Source organism: Melozone crissalis, unplaced genomic scaffold, assembly GCF_028551555.1.
Source record: "Melozone crissalis strain CALT ecotype California unplaced genomic scaffold, PUWL_Pcris_2 ptg000019l_1, whole genome shotgun sequence".
Lineage (NCBI taxonomy): Eukaryota > Metazoa > Chordata > Aves > Passeriformes > Passerellidae > Melozone > Melozone crissalis.
In genome coordinates, this window is record NW_026535797.1 from 8,605,246 (window position 1) to 8,622,238 (window position 16,993).

A 16,993-nucleotide genomic window follows, 5' to 3' on the forward strand; every position below is an offset into this window, starting at 1 on the left:
CAGAGGTAGTCCTGCTGGCCAAATCTGTTGTTGTAAGAGATTGAGTCCTGTGATTTTTCAATAACTGTAATGCAGGAATCATGTGTCCATTCAGTCTGTGGTGTCTCAGAAAAATAGTCATCCTTTCACAACTGGCTGATTGCTAACACTATTTTCCCCCCCCATGTAATCATCCATTGTGAAGAAGGATGATTTTTTAGGCACAATAAATGAGATCCTCAGCTAGTGTCTAGCAAGGTAGCTTTATAAAAGTTGCTACAGCAATGCCAGCTGGAATAGTAACTGTGAATTCCATTTGGGTGTTTCAGTAGTGAAAACTGCTGAATAGAAATTTGACTCACTAGGCTGCTCATCTCAACCTTTTTGTGAGTACTAAGTAATGTTAGGTTGCTATGAGCCTTGTCCTTTCATACATATAGTGACCAGTCCTAATCCTGATCAAAAACAATTGCCTCTCTAGCAATTTTTTGCAGAGATGTTCTGGTCAACTCTGCTTTGTCTCCAAATTTGATTAAGACAAGGCATAAACCACTTTTGTTCCCTGTTAAACTCAGGAAGATTGCTCAGTTTTAGGATATTACTTTTGGAAACCGAAACATTACTTATAAGTTTATAATGCATTAAAGTGTTTGTGTGTTCTACATTGGTATTTTTAGTCTTCGAAGGGTCAAGATGTTGCTTCAAATAAACTTGTGTGGGCCACAGCTCAGTTTAAAGGCAAATGACAAGCCATGAGTTTATCTCATGCATTTGGAAAATTTAGTATGTGGTATTTGGAGAAGTGATAAAGGTATGGATTGATGGATTTAAGACAACTCCTGCAGGAAGGGTAGCTTTTAGTGACCTGTCCAAATGGAAAAACTGTCATTTTTCCACTGAACTGCCTACACCTTAATTATGTATATATGACAAGACCAAGAAGCTCTCAGAAACTACTATGAGTCTCTAACAGCAAGCGAAATTAATGTCATTATCTAGAAGATATGCCATAACAATTAGGTACTGTGTCACCCACTGCACAGATTTGCTGCAGGTTTAAGGAGGTAACCTAAACCCCTAACCAATAAGTTAAATACTTGCCATTATTAAAACACTACAATTGTCTATCATTCCTTGCTAAAGGAACTGGAAATGAAAAACACAATTGGTCATACTCTATTTGAAGTAATGTAGAAAAGATTTTAAAATCCTGAGTTCTGGAGTATTTAGGCAAGCAGAACCTGATTTTGAAATATTTTTCTTATATTTAAGGATTAATATTAATTGGCAAAAGGTTATTGTTGAATTGAAACAAATATTAATCTGAAAGTACCTAGGACATAAAGATGAGGAAAGAGGAATAATAATTATGTTCACAAATTCACTCTAATCTCCAGCAACCTATGATTTTTCTCTTTCAAATAGCATGAAAGAGCAGCACAAAATTCACAGCTTTGATCTTTTTCTGCTCAACAGAAGAAGTACCGTCAGCATCCATATGCTTTGAAGTTTACCAGTATTAAAGACACTCCTGAGATGATCCAGGCTAGAATTAGTTATAACCAGGCTGTGGATGTAAGTTATAATGTATATACATTATGATTATAAGAGTGGTATCCTCTTTGAACGACCTGATTGAAGCACTGGCTTTCTCTCTCTTTCTTTCTCTGAGATTATCCTTTGGAACCATGAAACTTCTGTATTCTGGTGTGGTGCATCCCACAAAGAGCATGCTTCTAACTTAGATTGGGAAGAGATCCCCCAGAAGTGAATGGGATTTTCATACAGAAAGCACTTTCTGTCCTACTTATCTTTAGAAGTAAAATTCAGGAGTAAGACTGACCTTTGACCTTTAAAGAATTTTGGCCTTCTGATATTCATTAAGGAAGAACATGTCTGGGGTTCTTTCCCCTTTTCAGACAGATCTTTCAAATTTCAGTTTCTGCGTATTCTTTGGAAACAAAACGTAAGGCAGCATGACAAGGAAGGAAAAATAAATTATTTCAAGCTGTCATCCTGCTGAGAGAGAAATCCAGGAGGGGAAACCTAAAAGGGAAGAATTGAGGCTGTTTGGTGTTTAAACATGTTTATTTTTAATAGAAGAGCGATTTAAAAATATTGTAGACTTAACTGGGATAATACAGAAGTGAATAATAAGCAAAAGTCACTCAAAAAAGACAAGTTTCAAACATGAGAGGATGTTTTATTTTGAAAATAGATATTTTTAAAGTGAAGGAGAAGATGAAAGACTTTGTGTAAAACACATGCTATTGTAATACTTTTGGTGTCTGTGCCTTTGGTTTAATTAATAAGATCCAAAAGGCTTACATCTCAAGTAGGATAAATATAAGTAATTTTGTTTCACTGAGCCACAGTCAAAATCAGTCTGGTGCTCTACTTCTTCACACATGGAGCTCTCATTAGTTTTCCTCTTAGAGAGCTGCAATACAAGGGGGCCCAGCTGCTAAAAAAGTGTCAGACAGGTGAAATGGAGGAGTCCATTCTAATCTAGAGGGTCTCAAACTCTCCTGGAGAAATAATAGCCTGCAAAAGGCAAGTCAGGTGCTGCAGACATGGGTCAGATCTAAGGCCAAGGAAAGAAAAGTGTCTGTCTGTACCCATCTGAAAGTTGTGGTGTCAATGAAAGAAGAAAACTAGGCTAGTAAGGAAAAGTAATAGGAGAAGGAGAACTCTGCAAAGCCATTGTAGGGGAAGTTCCAGTTCCACTTAATCGCATGGAACTCCTCTTACCTGTCTGAAGACATCTGAAAGTTGTCTGGTCCTGGGCCAGCTCTGTGCTCTTCCTCCAAGGGTTGGTGCGAGTGGCACACACAGACACCTCTTCTGTGATGGGATAAATCACACTCTGAGGTGTTGCAATCTCTTCCCATTGACTATTCAGCCCCCCTTTGCAACTGACTCTGGAGATAAATTTGGAGTAATTGCACAAATAATTACCATCCAATTTATCTGCTAAAATTGAACACCTTTGGAGAGGTGTTTGGGGATCCTCAACTCCCTGTATTTCTGTGGAATTTCAAAGTGTTAGTGGGCTACTCATTGCTGCATACCTTTAAAAACTACTGTTTATTTATCTTCTCCCCACCCACATATGTTGGAAGTTTTATCAAATTAATATTCAAATATCTGAATTTTCATATACATTGATTTACAAACTCAAAACTTCAAGGAGCTCCTCTCTAGCATACTCTAGCTGATAAGTGTATCAGATCCCAAAGGCTTTTGAATCCATTTTGACTGATACAATTACCTGTATTTATTAATGCCTCTGCTGCTTTTCTGTAGTGTTTGCTTTCCATAAACTTAATTGTTAATGTTTTTGTTTGAACTAATGATTGAACTTGTAGAGAGTACTTGCTACTGAAATTCATCTCTGTTTGCAGAGGCTGTACAAGGAGCATGGAGAGAGTGTAAAGCACCAGTATACACCAACAACAGATCTTCCTGAAATCCTGCAGGCCAAATTAAATGCTATGAATATCAGTGAGGTATAAACCTGACCTTTAATATTTTAAAGGAAAGTGGAAATGTTGATAGTGCTTCACTGTTTCTCCTAAATAGGAAATCATACTAGATTTCTTTCATTTCCCCCATATATGGTCATTCTATGGTATGTTCTAAATGCTTCTGAAGTAATGTGAGAAATCAAACTTCTTATTCAACTTCACCTACATTAGAAAGATTAAGAATGATCAAATAGATAGTATTTGCTAATGGACATTTGTCTTGCAATAATTCCTGTTGTGCTTTGATGGTTTCATTTGTGTTTGCCCTCTGCATTAGAATAGAATGAAACTCATCTGGTAGCATTTCTAGGGTCTCAATAATGCTGCAATGTCAACCCTCTGAACAGCAACTCTTCTTTATTTCTGTTCTGTATTTCCTAGACTCGTTACAAGGAGTCCTGGAGAAGGATGAGAGATGGTGGCTACCAGCTGAAACTGGATGCCATCCCCTTCCAGGCAGCAAAGGCTTCGGGTGAAATCATAAGTGATGTATGTGAACCTGCTGCTGATGCTGTCCAGTAGGACATGCCAGTCACTCCAGACTGCATCTGCCCTGCTGAGTGACTTTTCATGGGAACAGCATGTCCAGCCAGCTCTGCATCCGGGGGACATCTGGCCTCAGACTAGTTAGTGTTGCTTTTGGAGGTGCAGCTGCAGTGAGGTGTTGTTGGTAAATAAGCAAAGGCAGGTTTGTGAAAGCAAAGCTGTGCAGTTTACCTGCTGCAGAGACTGCACAGTCACAGGGATTGCAGTTGGGTGAGGTCTTCCTAGAGCCCACTAAAGCTTCATTCAGATTTACTATCGTACTGAATATTGTCAGAATTGGCTATCTTATGAAAGCCCTTTTATTCAGATATTAACAGCTGGACTAATATTTCTCTTTACTCCTACCCACATTTCTCTTCCTGCTTCCTTTTTAGCACAAATATAAGGAGGCCTTTCAGAAAATGAAAGGGCAGATGGCTGGCTCATGTGGCCTGGATGGTGACATTCATATTGCTCATTCAGTCCATGCAACATCTCTGCAGAGTGATGTAAGTACAAGGAAGAGGATGGGGGCATTCTTGAATTGGTTTCCTAACTGGAAGTAGTTCCTCAAAGAAGATGCACTTAGCTGTGGACTGGCTGTATAATAGCCTAGTTATTTAAAACTTAGGGCTTTCTATCCCACTTTCCAGATATATTAATATAATTGTGATATTCTTGCCATTCTTCTACGTTATTTAGAGTAACATTAATTTGACAGTAAAAGAAGCCTGTGTTCCAGCTTCACACTCCTCTGCTTCATACCCCCACTGCCTATCACAGAATATTTTACTCTGTGAAAGCATCACTCAGAAGCAAGTCTAATCGAGAATTAGCACTGGTCTTTGTACAGATGTAAATGAAATTAGTTATTCAGTGTTGATTTTCAATTTATCGTTTTTCTGGAAGACCAAAGGATGAATGAGTTTATGGAATTTCAAGCTGGACTTTTTTGGTTGGGGAATGGTTCCCATTTGGTCTTGAGATGTGCTAAGAATGACATAATTTGTTGTTTGCTTATAAGAATTGTAACTCTTCAGTGCATTTTGAAGACTGGTTTGATCCAGAAAGCAGTGAAATATATGGGAGTGTGTTCATGGTTCTCAGAAGTGCTGGTCTTGTACTGATGGCAGGCTTAGACAAACAGCTAGTAGAAAGTGTTTGAAGAATTCATCCTTCTGTCAGGTTACTCTAAGTCATTTGATGACTCCAGTAACTCTGGATATTCATTATCCTGGTGAACAGCCTGAACATCTCAAATTTGCATAATCTGATTGGGAAATGTCATGTGAAAAAAGTTCTTTGAAGATTTCTGCACCCTTCTTCTCTTGGACAGAGACAAGAAGTAAAAAAAAAACCAACCCAGCACTAAATATTAGTCTAGAATTATGAAACTAAACTGGCCAAATCAACAAATAACCTGCTTGCATGTTTTACTCAGGCAGTAGCTGCCTCTTCTTGTGGTACTTTTCAAAAATGCAGTAAATTAGGATTTCTCTTGCCAGTTTGCCTAATTTTATAGATTCAATGTATCAAGTTTTAACAAATAAATAATCTCAGCTTAATATAATATAGATGGCTACTTTTTGATGAAGTATAGTCTGCCACATAGTCTAATTAAAATTATTGATCTTTCACAGTATGGTTAAACAAGTTAGGGAACTTGTTTTAAAAAGAATAATTTATACTGCAAAATGGAAGAAATACGAGGAACGTCTCTCCTGATCAAAACCTGAATTTTAATTACGTTGCTGTGATATCTATGTGATCTCTTTCTCGCTTGATAGGTGAAATACAAGCAAGGTTTTGAGGACACGAAGTCTCAGTTCCACCTGCCTCTGGATATGATGCCCCTGGTGCACGCCAGGAGGGCGCAGTCGCTGGTCAGCGAGCAGGAGTACCGGCAGCTGCTCCACCAGTACACGGCTCTGGCCGACGACGTGAGGCTGCGCTGCGCCCAGAACGCCTACAGGCTGCAGAGTGAGGTGACTGCAGCGTGTCACTGCGGTGTTTCCTGCTGGTTCTGGGGCAAAACAGCTCTGCTCCAGGTCGTGACAGCTGGCAGCAAGTGTTTGGGCAGAGCTGAGGGATAAACAATGGCTGTTCCCCCTCGATTATGTGGAGGAATGAGGCGTTTGTCTTACTGCGCAGTGGAACAACGTGTAGTAGAGATACTATTAGAGTATCTAGTGGAAACTAGAGAATAAAGTCTAGTAGAAACTAGAGAAACTAGAGATAAAGTAGTAGAAAGAATAAAGAAAGAATGGTTGAATAGAATAGTAGAAAGAATAAAGTCTAGTAGAAACTAGAGATAAAGTAGTCTTTGACGATTGGGTAGAGAAGGGTTTGCAAGTGAGGATGATTGGGCAGTTGGTAAAAATACCCTTTTTAAGGTCTTTCTAACAATGCAAACCCTTTACCAACTGGTATTTACAACTTGATTTGGATCTGGGTGAAATTTCATGCGTACTTTCACAAGAAAGATTGAATTTGTAGGATGCTTATAAGCTCTGGCCCAAGACACATCCATTGAAATTCTAAGGATGAGCTTAACTCCCTACATAGTCTTGAGTAAAATTAACTAAATAATGCCTTACTAATCTGTAGGCAGAGCCTTGAACAAAGGGCTTTTCATAGATCACATTGCCCCTGCAGACCTCAGGAGGGGCTGTATCTTAAAAACCTACCTGGTCACAAAATGCTACTATATATCACCTTAACATATCAGCAAACAGACTTAGGGATGACAGGATGTGTCCAAACAAGTGTAATCCTAATTTGGGTGAAAAACACATAATCAGAGATTCTGAGGCAGGTTTCTATCCATCCTACTCCTCATCCATCTCATTATGAAATGAAATAATATTGTTATAATGTATTTATCAGGAACCCATTGGTAACTTTTGAAATATTAATATTTACAGGAAGTTGGTGCTAGGTTTGGTGGTCTGGAAAATATTTTAATTATGTGTATGCAGTGGTTCAGTGCTATTTTTCCTTAGTGTTCCTTGCTTATATTATGACCATTCAGAACTGTTAGAAATCAAGGCTAGTTTGTCTGCAGTTTCTCTTACTTAAAAGAGAAAGAAAAAAACCCATATTTTCCTATGATTTTATAAACTGGTCTTATTTTATGTAAATTTATAAATCAATAATATCTACCTGTGATTTATGTATTATATATAAAGAAAATTCATGTACCTGAAAAAAGTTTTTTCAAGGTTAGAAATGGAAGACAGAAGTTCGAGTAGCATTTGGTGTTCATGAGGCTCAGTAGTCCTCAGAATCCTGCATCTGTGCTGTAGATCTGCCAGGGCTGTATTCACACAGACACACTTATAAACACAAGATCTTAGGGCAATGTGTACAAACTCTCTGTGGTAGATACTAATTTCAATGGAGTTATTGCATATTTTTGGGTGAATAAATATAGGGCATCTCAAATGCAAACTCGTAATTACTTCTGCTTGGTTTTCCTTAGAATTTATATCGCTCTGACATGAACTTTATGCGAGGCGTTGGATGTATTACCCCAGGGGCCCTGGAGATTGAAGGGAAGAAGAAAGCTTCTGAACTCATCAGCGAGGTAACAAAAGAGGGGTTTGATTTCTCCACTACGAACAAGAGTTTGCCAGATGTCTTTCTATTAGACTGGGCTGGCAAAGTGACTCAGTGGATAATGCCAGACTCCCTCCCCTTGCGTTTGATCATTCCGCTCGTGTCCTAACTGCAGATGGGTGAACCTGATGGAGTTTGAGGCTTTGCAAACTTTGCTAACTTATTTTGCAAGTCTTTTCTCCTGTGTTTCAGACCCAGGAGGTATTTATTTTATGTTATTTATTTAGGAATTTAAATGGGCTTTTTCAACTAAAAGTAAAGCTGTGCCAATCTGTAATAAATACCTTGTATTATTTCTCCAAAATTAGAATGAGCTGTGCAGTGCCCAGAATATTACAGGGTCCTCATCTCTGCACCTGTTTTACAGTCAGTTTTCTTATTCACCTGCTGCTTTTGTGTGTTGTCGTTTTTCTTTCTCTGTAACTGGACTTTTATTTCATCTGTCATGTTCTCTTCGTACAGTCTCTCATAGTTTTAAATCCTGCATTTTTGCCTATATTCACATAGATGTGAAATGAAGAAAAGTAGGAATTGTGTTCTAAGGAACAAGTTCCTGCTTGCAGTGATCTTGTAGTCGTTTAGTTCACAATTCTGGCATCAGACCACAGGCCAGGTGAAACCTTTTCACAAAAAATCCAGTAGGTTTGTGCAGCTTCTTCTCTCTCTGGACTGGATTGCCTTTGCTTTAATTCCACTACCCTGGATTAATGACACCAAGGGATGAAATAATCTCGTTACTGTTTTCAGCATATTCAGCATGGCAACACTTTTCTTTCATGTCTTATTCCTTATTTACTTTTCATGTTCCCTGTGAAATTTGAATGCACCTAACTCAGAATAGCAAAAGGTAAATTAGTCTAAGGATCAATAGACAAACTAGAGTTTTAAGCACAAGAAGAAGTGAAATTCCACTAGAATTGGAAAAAATCCCTTATCTGACAAGGCAATTTACTTATTCTGCTCATTTTTCTTTGTGTGTGAACTCAGAGTAAATATCGTCAGCAGCCACATTCCTTCAAGTACACATCGGTGACAGACTCTCCTGGCCTCCTTCATGCAAAATTCAGCAATATGATTGCTAATGAGGTAGGCTCTCCTAACGTGAATCAGAAAATATGCTTTTCAAAATGCAGCAAGCTGGGGATGGAGAACTGCAAAAGAGACAACCCTGTTCTGAAAGCAAAATGCATCAAAAAAAGGTGAAAGCATCACTGGTTTGTGCTTTTTCAGAGTTAGGTTGCTTTTTTTCCCCCCAAGCATTTAATACCATTTTCAATTCAATCTCTTTCAAAAATCTCACATAATATCCAAACAACAGAGTTCCATGATCAAGTTTTTTGCATGAAACAGAGACTCAAAAATCAGGACTGTGGGGTGTTCTAGAGGGAACTCATTTGCATAGTATGATCCACTTTGGAGGCTTCTCAAAGAGCCTTTTCTTTTTTAGAGAAGAATCACTGGTCTAAATTCTGAAAAAAACCCCCAAACCTATAGAAAAATTATCAAAATCATATATAATAACTTGAAGAAAAAAATTCAAGCTAGAAAATATGCCCAGTCTACCAGAAATATTTGCCTTTTTATTTCACACACATTCACGTTGCCCTTGACATTCTTATGTCTACTTTTGCCTTGCTGGGAATATAACAATGCAAGGCTGAGAATGTAGTGGTTTGGCATCATCATATATTTATAAAAATTAGTGTAAATATCCTTTATGCCCAGCAAAAGCCCCACATCTTTATGCCCAGAAAAAAACTTCACAGTTTCAATGATATCCTCAGCTATTTTCAATGATGGCTGACTACAGTTGTCACAATCATTAACAACTTAAGTACTGCTGTTGTTTTATTGAAATGAGAGAGAAAATTAATTTCAGTTTTCTCTTTGATCTCTTTTCTAGCGCCTGTATAAAGCAGCAGGAGAGGACAGTCGGCATCACTACACACCAACACTGGGTCTGCCAGAGTTTACACGGGCAAGAATAAATGCAGCCAACCTCAGTGATGTAAGAATTTGTTCTGTGTTTCTTATTCTTACAACTTATTTCAGATGCAGGATGAATTGTGCAGTGGCAAGGAAGATGAATAAGTAGAGGAAATTTGAGGTCTATTCTATTTATGCTTTCCTTGATTTGATTATAATCAAATTAAGTCTTCATTAGCATATATACAGTTGTGAGTAAATTAAATCTACATAAAGAACAAGACATGTTTTGTCTGAGTTAGTAGGATTTCCCAAAGATAATTTAAAAAAAATTCCTTTGATTATAAAGAATGAGACTGTAACACAGAATAACAAATGAAAGATGGTTCCTTTGTTTGTTCCTTTGTGCATTTAAAAGTAAAGCAGCAGTCTACATGTGCCTTTCCTACTTTAGGCAAAATACAGAGAATCTTGGCATAATCTACGTGCTCAAGGCTACAAGCTGACAATGGAAGCACTCCCGTTCCAGACTGCCAGGGCCTCCAGAGAAATTGCCAGTGATGTGAGTTGAATGATTCAACCTCCCTTCTTGCCTAATTTCTGTTAACTTCATGTAAAACAATGTCTAAAGCAGATTTTACTGAATTAAAGCAACTCCATAACCATGTGAGACAAGTGTGAGACAGAATATATTACTTATGAATGAGATTCTTTGTGTGAATTAGGAAAAAAAAGATGAGGAAGAATTGCTGCTAATCGGGAACCAAGCCAGGTTAAACATCTTCCAGTAGGAAATAGCAAATGAATTAAAGTATTTGCAAACAGAAAGAAAAGGGATTCTGCCCTTTTTCAGGTAGTTGGCTCCTCATATCATAAAGTACCCACTAACTCTGTGCATTCTGTTTTGAGCTGACTTTTGGAACTGTTTAGTATTTCCAAATCGAAATGAAGTCAGAAAAAGCTGAGGGTTCTTTGAATCTCCAAAAATTAGGAGTTCCCTGTCTGGTTAAGAAGTAAAAATCAGTGCAAATTCCTGTAAATATGTATCCCCTTAACTTCTAAAATAGAAGAAACGAGTCATCTTATCCTTATAAACATCCTATAATTTAGATTGTTGTATGCAAAACACTCAGACATGGTGGTACCCATTTCTCAGAAAGCCTAAGTTCATCCCTTCTTCACAAGATATTTAATAAATTCTAGGAAGATGGAAAAAGTCTTCATTTTATGTAGTACTTAGTTGCATATTTATCTCTTATGTGATAAAATATGAATATATTTCACACCTATTTCTTTAATGAAGCAACCATTTCTAATTGTAATTTATAATATGTACTTAACCATATTTTGCAGAGTGCTTTTGGTTACAGCTTCAGATCTGCTCTAGAGGGTACAAGTCTGTAATAGAATTACATCCACTTACAACAGATCTGAATTTGGCCCTTCATCTTGGAAGCACTTTATAAACATTAGATGCTGTAATTTAATCCCCACAACTCTCTTGTGTGGTAGATAAGTGTTATTATCCCATTTCAACTACATTATGAACTCTTCAGGGCCCAGGCCTTCCCTTTAAAGTTCTAAGCACCCTGTTGATGCTGTATAAATAAGCATTATCATCATCATCATTATTTCACAGAGAGGATAAATGCAAGATCACAGGGAGAGTCATAGTCCCAGCTAAGATGAGAATGAGGGGTTGCTGGTTCTTATTCTTTCCAGGAAAACTGAATTTACTCTTTAAAATAGCTGGGTGGCATTTGCAAATCTGAAGGCTACAGAGTGCATGGTGTTTTGCTTTTGTATAGATTTCTTTTTCTTCTGTCTTTTGTTTGTTTCTCTCACATTCTCATTCCCTATTCTGATGGGAATAGAATTCTTAGAGAGATAATAAAAGTACACGATTTGAGGTTAAACATGATCAATGTTTTGGGCATATTCAAAAAATGCAATGAGATGCACTTAACTTTAATGTTGCAGCTCCTGTGGTATTTAAATTTGAGAGCAATGAGATATTCAAACAATTGCTTTCTACTGCTACATACCTTGACTGGTATTACAGAAAACATAGATGTTTTAGTAATTTATCTTAAGTTATTTATTTTGAATAGCTGGTCTAAATTTGGCACATTTTCTCTTTTCCCCTTTTTCTAAATTTTTAGTACCAATATAAACACAATTTTGTGATGGAGAGAGGAAAATGCATTGGTGCCAGAAGTGTTCTGGATGATGCCAGATTGCTGCACTGCTTGCACGCTGCCAAATTACAGAGTGAACAAGAGTATAAGAAGGGATCCCAAGATGTGTGGTCCCAGTTTCATCTGCCCATGGACATGGTCAATCTTGTCCATGCCAGGAAAGCCCAAGCCTTAGCAAGTGATCAAGACTACAGAAAGAGACTCCATGAATTTACGGCACTTCCCGAAGACATGAAGATGAAGTGGGCCAAAAGAGCCCACATGCTGCAGAGTGAGGTAAAATCTTTCTTTTGGACACTGCCAGCCTCAGTAGTAGGATGTACCAGCAGCTCAGGCTGCTCCTGATCCTGCCTAGAGAGGGACAAGATAGGATGAGGGACTGGATAGGATGTGAGGGAGAACCTCACCACTTGTCTCTCACCTTTGGAACACCAAATCAGGAATCCAAACAAATGGTGATGATGGTTTTGCCTGATACCCTCACTGCCTAGTAGAGCAATGTACAGCACACATGAGTTAGTTGATTGTCATGTCCTTTGTACATATAGGGGAGAACGAAAATGAAGGTTGGATGATTGGATTAAAGTCACACAGTGAGACACCATGACTCTGAAGTGAAGTCAGGATTGTTGGGATTGTGGGCACTTTGCTGACTTTCACTTTTTATTGGGTCTGCCTGATTTTCTTTAATAGATTAGGAGCTAAAAGCAAGCCTTTAATGTAAGTAAAGAAAGAGTAATGTGTCCTCCTAGAAATGGGGTTAACGAGGAACCATGAACCAGATAAAATAATTAGTATTCCTGACTTGTACTCACCTCATAAAATTATTTCAAAAGAGATTCTTTTACGCCCAGTACAAACAGGTTATTACTTACTGCTTTGAGTCATACTAATTCACTCGTGGGGCCTTCTCTTGTAACTTGCATATGATACATTATTTAATTCCTGGTGGAATGAACAAATGCAAACAGTTTGGCTTTACGATCTGATATGTGCATGGCAAATGAAATACCTCCAAACGTGAATATGAACCAGGGAGTTTTTTAAAAAACCTTAATAGCTGCAGATACAAAACTGATAGTTAACGATTTTCATTTTCAACAGCATCGCTATAAATCAGACCTGAACTTCATGAAAGGAGTTGGTTGGATGGCTCTGAGATCTCCGCAGATAGAAAGTGTAAAGAAGGCTGGAGAGCTCATCAGTGAGGTAACTGATAAATCTTTCATGGGATAGCAAGTCTGTAGGAATTGTTTACCATCAAGGCTCCTCGTTACATGACACTTACGAATGTAGCTTATCATTTCCTTTTGATGTGGGAGCCTGTTTATACAAGGTGTAAGTTACCAAGAAGCAGTATGGGAGACGCAAGTCCACTGTGTGACACCTGCTGAATATTTTCCATTCCAAATGAAACACAAGAGTGTAGGCAAAACATGTAGGAATAAATAAATGCAGGAAACCCCATTATGAAATTCTAAGCAGGTTGTTATGGAAGTTGTGTAGAAAGATACAGCACTGACAACCACAATGAAGGGGCATTTGCCTGCTCAGTATCATGCATTAATGGAGAAAAATTATGAGCTGTCAAAAGTGTAGTGTTCAAAAGCTTTTTGCATGTTAATTTTAGTGGGAAGTCTTTTGTGCACACACTCACATAGACACACTCACAAAAAAGTCCTGTGCCTGATACAAAGGCATCCCCAGTCCCTAGCTGAAAGAGCAACTGAGACTAAAGCAGAACAGCAGCCTCAGGAAAGTGTCTTTTATGTTTTACCCCAGTTAACACACTCCTGGAATTGTCATATATCATTAACAGAAACATCTCCTGTTTTTTTTCCTTTGTTTGTTTTTGTTGCCTCTTGCCCCTCTCAGATAAAGTACCGTCAGAAGCCAGAAAATCTGAAGTTCACTGCTGTGACTGACTCTCCAAGTTTGATTCATGCCAAAAACAGCTACCTTCAGTGCAATGACGTAGGTTTCATTCTAATGTATAAGTGACCTTAATTTTGCTGTATCATAATGGATGAAAGAATTGCTCTTGACATTGCTTCCAGTATGACCTGCATTCAATGACTTTTGGCCCCACAGAGGCTGTACAAGGCTGGAGGTTCTGAAGACAGGCACAGGTACACCCTGCCTCCCGATCATCCGGATTTCATCCGAGCCCGCCAGAATGCACTGTACATCAGTGATGTAAGTAAACCTTCTCCTCTGGGGAGCTGGCTTGGTAAACTTGTCTGGAAATAAAAACCTTCATGTATGTAGAAGCCAAGTTCTCTGAGCCTGACCAGAACTAAAATAAGCCAGAGGCAGCGAACAGCCAACATGTTGCTAGGTTTGGGCTGGGGGAGTTGGGTAAAGTCTGCTAATTTTTCTTTTGAGCATTCATTTAATTTTCTAGGGCAGTAAGGTATTATTAAGGATTTCAAACCTTCATTATAGATATGATTAGTTACAAATTCAAATCTTTTCTGGTTTTTTTTGGGTGAGGGAGGAGGGAGAATCCTCTTTCCTAGACTATGTATTCTACCTTTCTGAAGCTGCAACACTGTGTTGAAATGATCCTTTAGGTGGAGTTGTCATCAATCTGGATGTAACTGAATCAGTGAGGGGAATTAGTTTAAAGAGAATTTGTTTCCACATTGTCTCATACAGAGGAACTCAGTCTATTCCTAATGTCCTGTTCCCTGACTAGCTGTTGTCTTTACCTGTAGGGTCAGAATGACTTTAGTTTGTTAGGAGCTTTGAGATAGGTGAAAGAAACAAGTAGAAATTACATTTTGAAGCAATAGAGGAAAATGTAAAAAGTCAAATAATATGTGCAAGGGTTGCACACAAATGAAAGGTCATCCCTGTTAGCAGGGTGTGCAGTGATGCTTATATTGCTTCTGCCCTGGCTGTCTTGCAGGATTTCTGGCATCTAAATTTACTTTTAAATTTATTACCACCTAGCAGTACAGCCACCAGTGAAACAGAAGATTGTCTTAAAATGTGGAGTGGATTTTGTGCTCCTTTTCCTATGGTCACAAACCCCAGGAGGGATGAATCAAAGACTTACAGAAAGCAAATGAATAAAATCAGAAGGGGACAGCTGAAAGTATCAGCTAAGATACCATGGCTGGGTAGTAGGACCTGCAGACTGGAAGCTATTTTAAGAAAGCTACTAATGGAAGAAGAACCAAATCTAGAGCAACTTCTCTTCAGGATGTAAATGTGATTCACAGCCTCAAAGTCACATTAGAACCGGCTGTTATTCCACATGAGTTAATGAAGCCACATGTGGCTGGGGATAGAGAGGAGGATCATTTGAAAAGCTTGAAATAACTGGTATTGAAATTAGGATGCCAGGAAACCCAAGACACTGTGAGTGGATGCATCAAAAGAGAGAATAAGGGCAATATCAATGCAATATTGATGTGACTGATGCATCACAGTTTCTAATAGAAATTAAATCACATCAAAAACAACCACATTCAAGTACAAAAGGAAACCCTGGTGGCACTTTTCAGATGAGGCATTTTATCATTATGGTGAATAGAAAAGAAGTTGAAGTGCTATAGAACTGGATCAAAACCTTGGAGATAGTACTGATGACTCTTGATACAAATAAGCCCAGTAGGATAAAACATTTATTATTGCAGTTATGGGACTGCATTTAAGAAACTGCAGGGGGAAATGACTTTTTTGTTCTTTTCTTTTCAACACAGAAATTGTATAAAACATCTTGGGAACAGACAAGGGCATCTGGCTATGATTTTAGGATTGACGCCATCCCATTCCAGACAGCAAAGGCTTCAAGAGAGATTGCTAGTGATGTAAGAATTGTTCTGTTTCAAACACTTCCCAACCCTCTTCCCAAGCCACCCCATCCTGCAAAAATGGGTGAAGTCTGACATGAATGAACATTATTCTGGTATGGAAAATTGGTGATCCAATGAAACAAAGTGCTGGTTAAGTGCAAAGATTTCCAACTAAAGTCTACCATTAATAATGTCCAATACCAGGCTGTTCTTATGTGCCAAGAGCTTTTCTTGGGAAGAAGACATATTATGATTTAATCAAATAATATAGATACTAGGCTGTGAAGAGTTAAAGCATGGTCTAGGATAAAGTGGGTTATCTTTGAACACAGAAGACCACAGCTGGCAAGAAAGCTAAAGATGGAGGAGCTTCATTGGTTGAGCTCTGTATTGTGTGTACCCAAGAGTGCAACAGTAGGAGGATCTCTGATTACTTTTGAGAGATGAGCATTTTGGGCCCCCTAAGTCTTTCCACTCCTTTAAAAATGAGCACAAAAGTAATTCTTCTAAAGTGTCTTGTTAGATTAGGAGATGTGGTTTGATATCAAACAAACCCTCAGTCTTTGTGCACTACAGGAAACATGATTGATAGGCAGAGGAGGATAAGTTATTTCATAATAGAATTTGAAGGTAATTTGAATGTGAAAATGTGATTTTCCTCTGTACTTCCTGCAGTACAAATACAGAGAAGCCTTCCTGAGAGACAGAGGCCAGCAGATTGGATTCCTCAGTGCAAATGATGATCCCAAAATCAGACATGTCCTCAGAGTAGGGAAACTCCAGAGCGACCTCCAGTACAGGAGTGATTGTGCCCTAAACATGGCACAGTTCCAGAGTCACCTCAACCAGCCAGGATTCCTCCATGCCAAGAGAAGCCAGCAGCTTGCAAGCAATGTTAATTACAGGCAGCCCTTGCACCAATACACTTGTGACCCTGAGCAGCTAAATGTGAAACACGCAAAGCAGGCCTACAAGCTGCAGAGTGATGTAAGTGTGGCTGAGTGACATGGTCCTTCCCTGGGCTGGGGGCTCTCTGTGCAATCTCCTTTGCAAACCTTACCTGCCAACAAGATCACCTCGAAAGAACCACAGTCTGCTTGCTAAAAATGAATAATTTGTTTATTATTGACCCTGCTGCTCCTTTATATGCTCTGTCTTGAATACCCAGGGCATGTGATTTGGTTAGAGCTCTACAAAATAATACATCCTGGTGCATGTTTCATTCTCTCAGATAAAATACAAGTCTGACTTGAACTGGCTCAGAGGCATTGGCTGGACTCCCCCAGGCTCCCACAAAGTTGAAATGGCAAGAAGAGCTGCTGAGCTGGCATACCTTCGGGAAATGGGATTGCTGCAGCCTTCTACTCAGTACAGACCTGGAGCTGTAAGTAGAGCAAACCATCTTGTCACAAATCCC

At 38.7% G+C, this 16,993-nt stretch overlaps 1 protein-coding gene across 1 annotated transcript in view; it reads left to right on the forward strand.

The window, feature by feature from the left end:
* NRAP (nebulin related anchoring protein) overlaps positions 1-16,993 on the forward strand; it is a 46,708-nt gene that overhangs the window by 28,462 nt on the left and 1,253 nt on the right. Inside the window, exons 26-41 of the mRNA XM_054276987.1 lie at positions 1,456-1,554; positions 3,384-3,488; positions 3,888-3,995; positions 4,427-4,540; positions 5,819-6,016; positions 7,513-7,617; positions 8,637-8,735; positions 9,553-9,657; positions 10,030-10,137; positions 11,738-12,049; positions 12,878-12,982; positions 13,649-13,747; positions 13,865-13,969; positions 15,484-15,591; positions 16,252-16,563; positions 16,808-16,960. Of these exons, the coding sequence (XP_054132962.1) occupies positions 1,456-1,554; positions 3,384-3,488; positions 3,888-3,995; positions 4,427-4,540; positions 5,819-6,016; positions 7,513-7,617; positions 8,637-8,735; positions 9,553-9,657; positions 10,030-10,137; positions 11,738-12,049; positions 12,878-12,982; positions 13,649-13,747; positions 13,865-13,969; positions 15,484-15,591; positions 16,252-16,563; positions 16,808-16,960 (2,235 nt within the window). The remainder of the gene's footprint in view (positions 1-1,455; positions 1,555-3,383; positions 3,489-3,887; positions 3,996-4,426; positions 4,541-5,818; positions 6,017-7,512; positions 7,618-8,636; positions 8,736-9,552; positions 9,658-10,029; positions 10,138-11,737; positions 12,050-12,877; positions 12,983-13,648; positions 13,748-13,864; positions 13,970-15,483; positions 15,592-16,251; positions 16,564-16,807; positions 16,961-16,993) is intronic.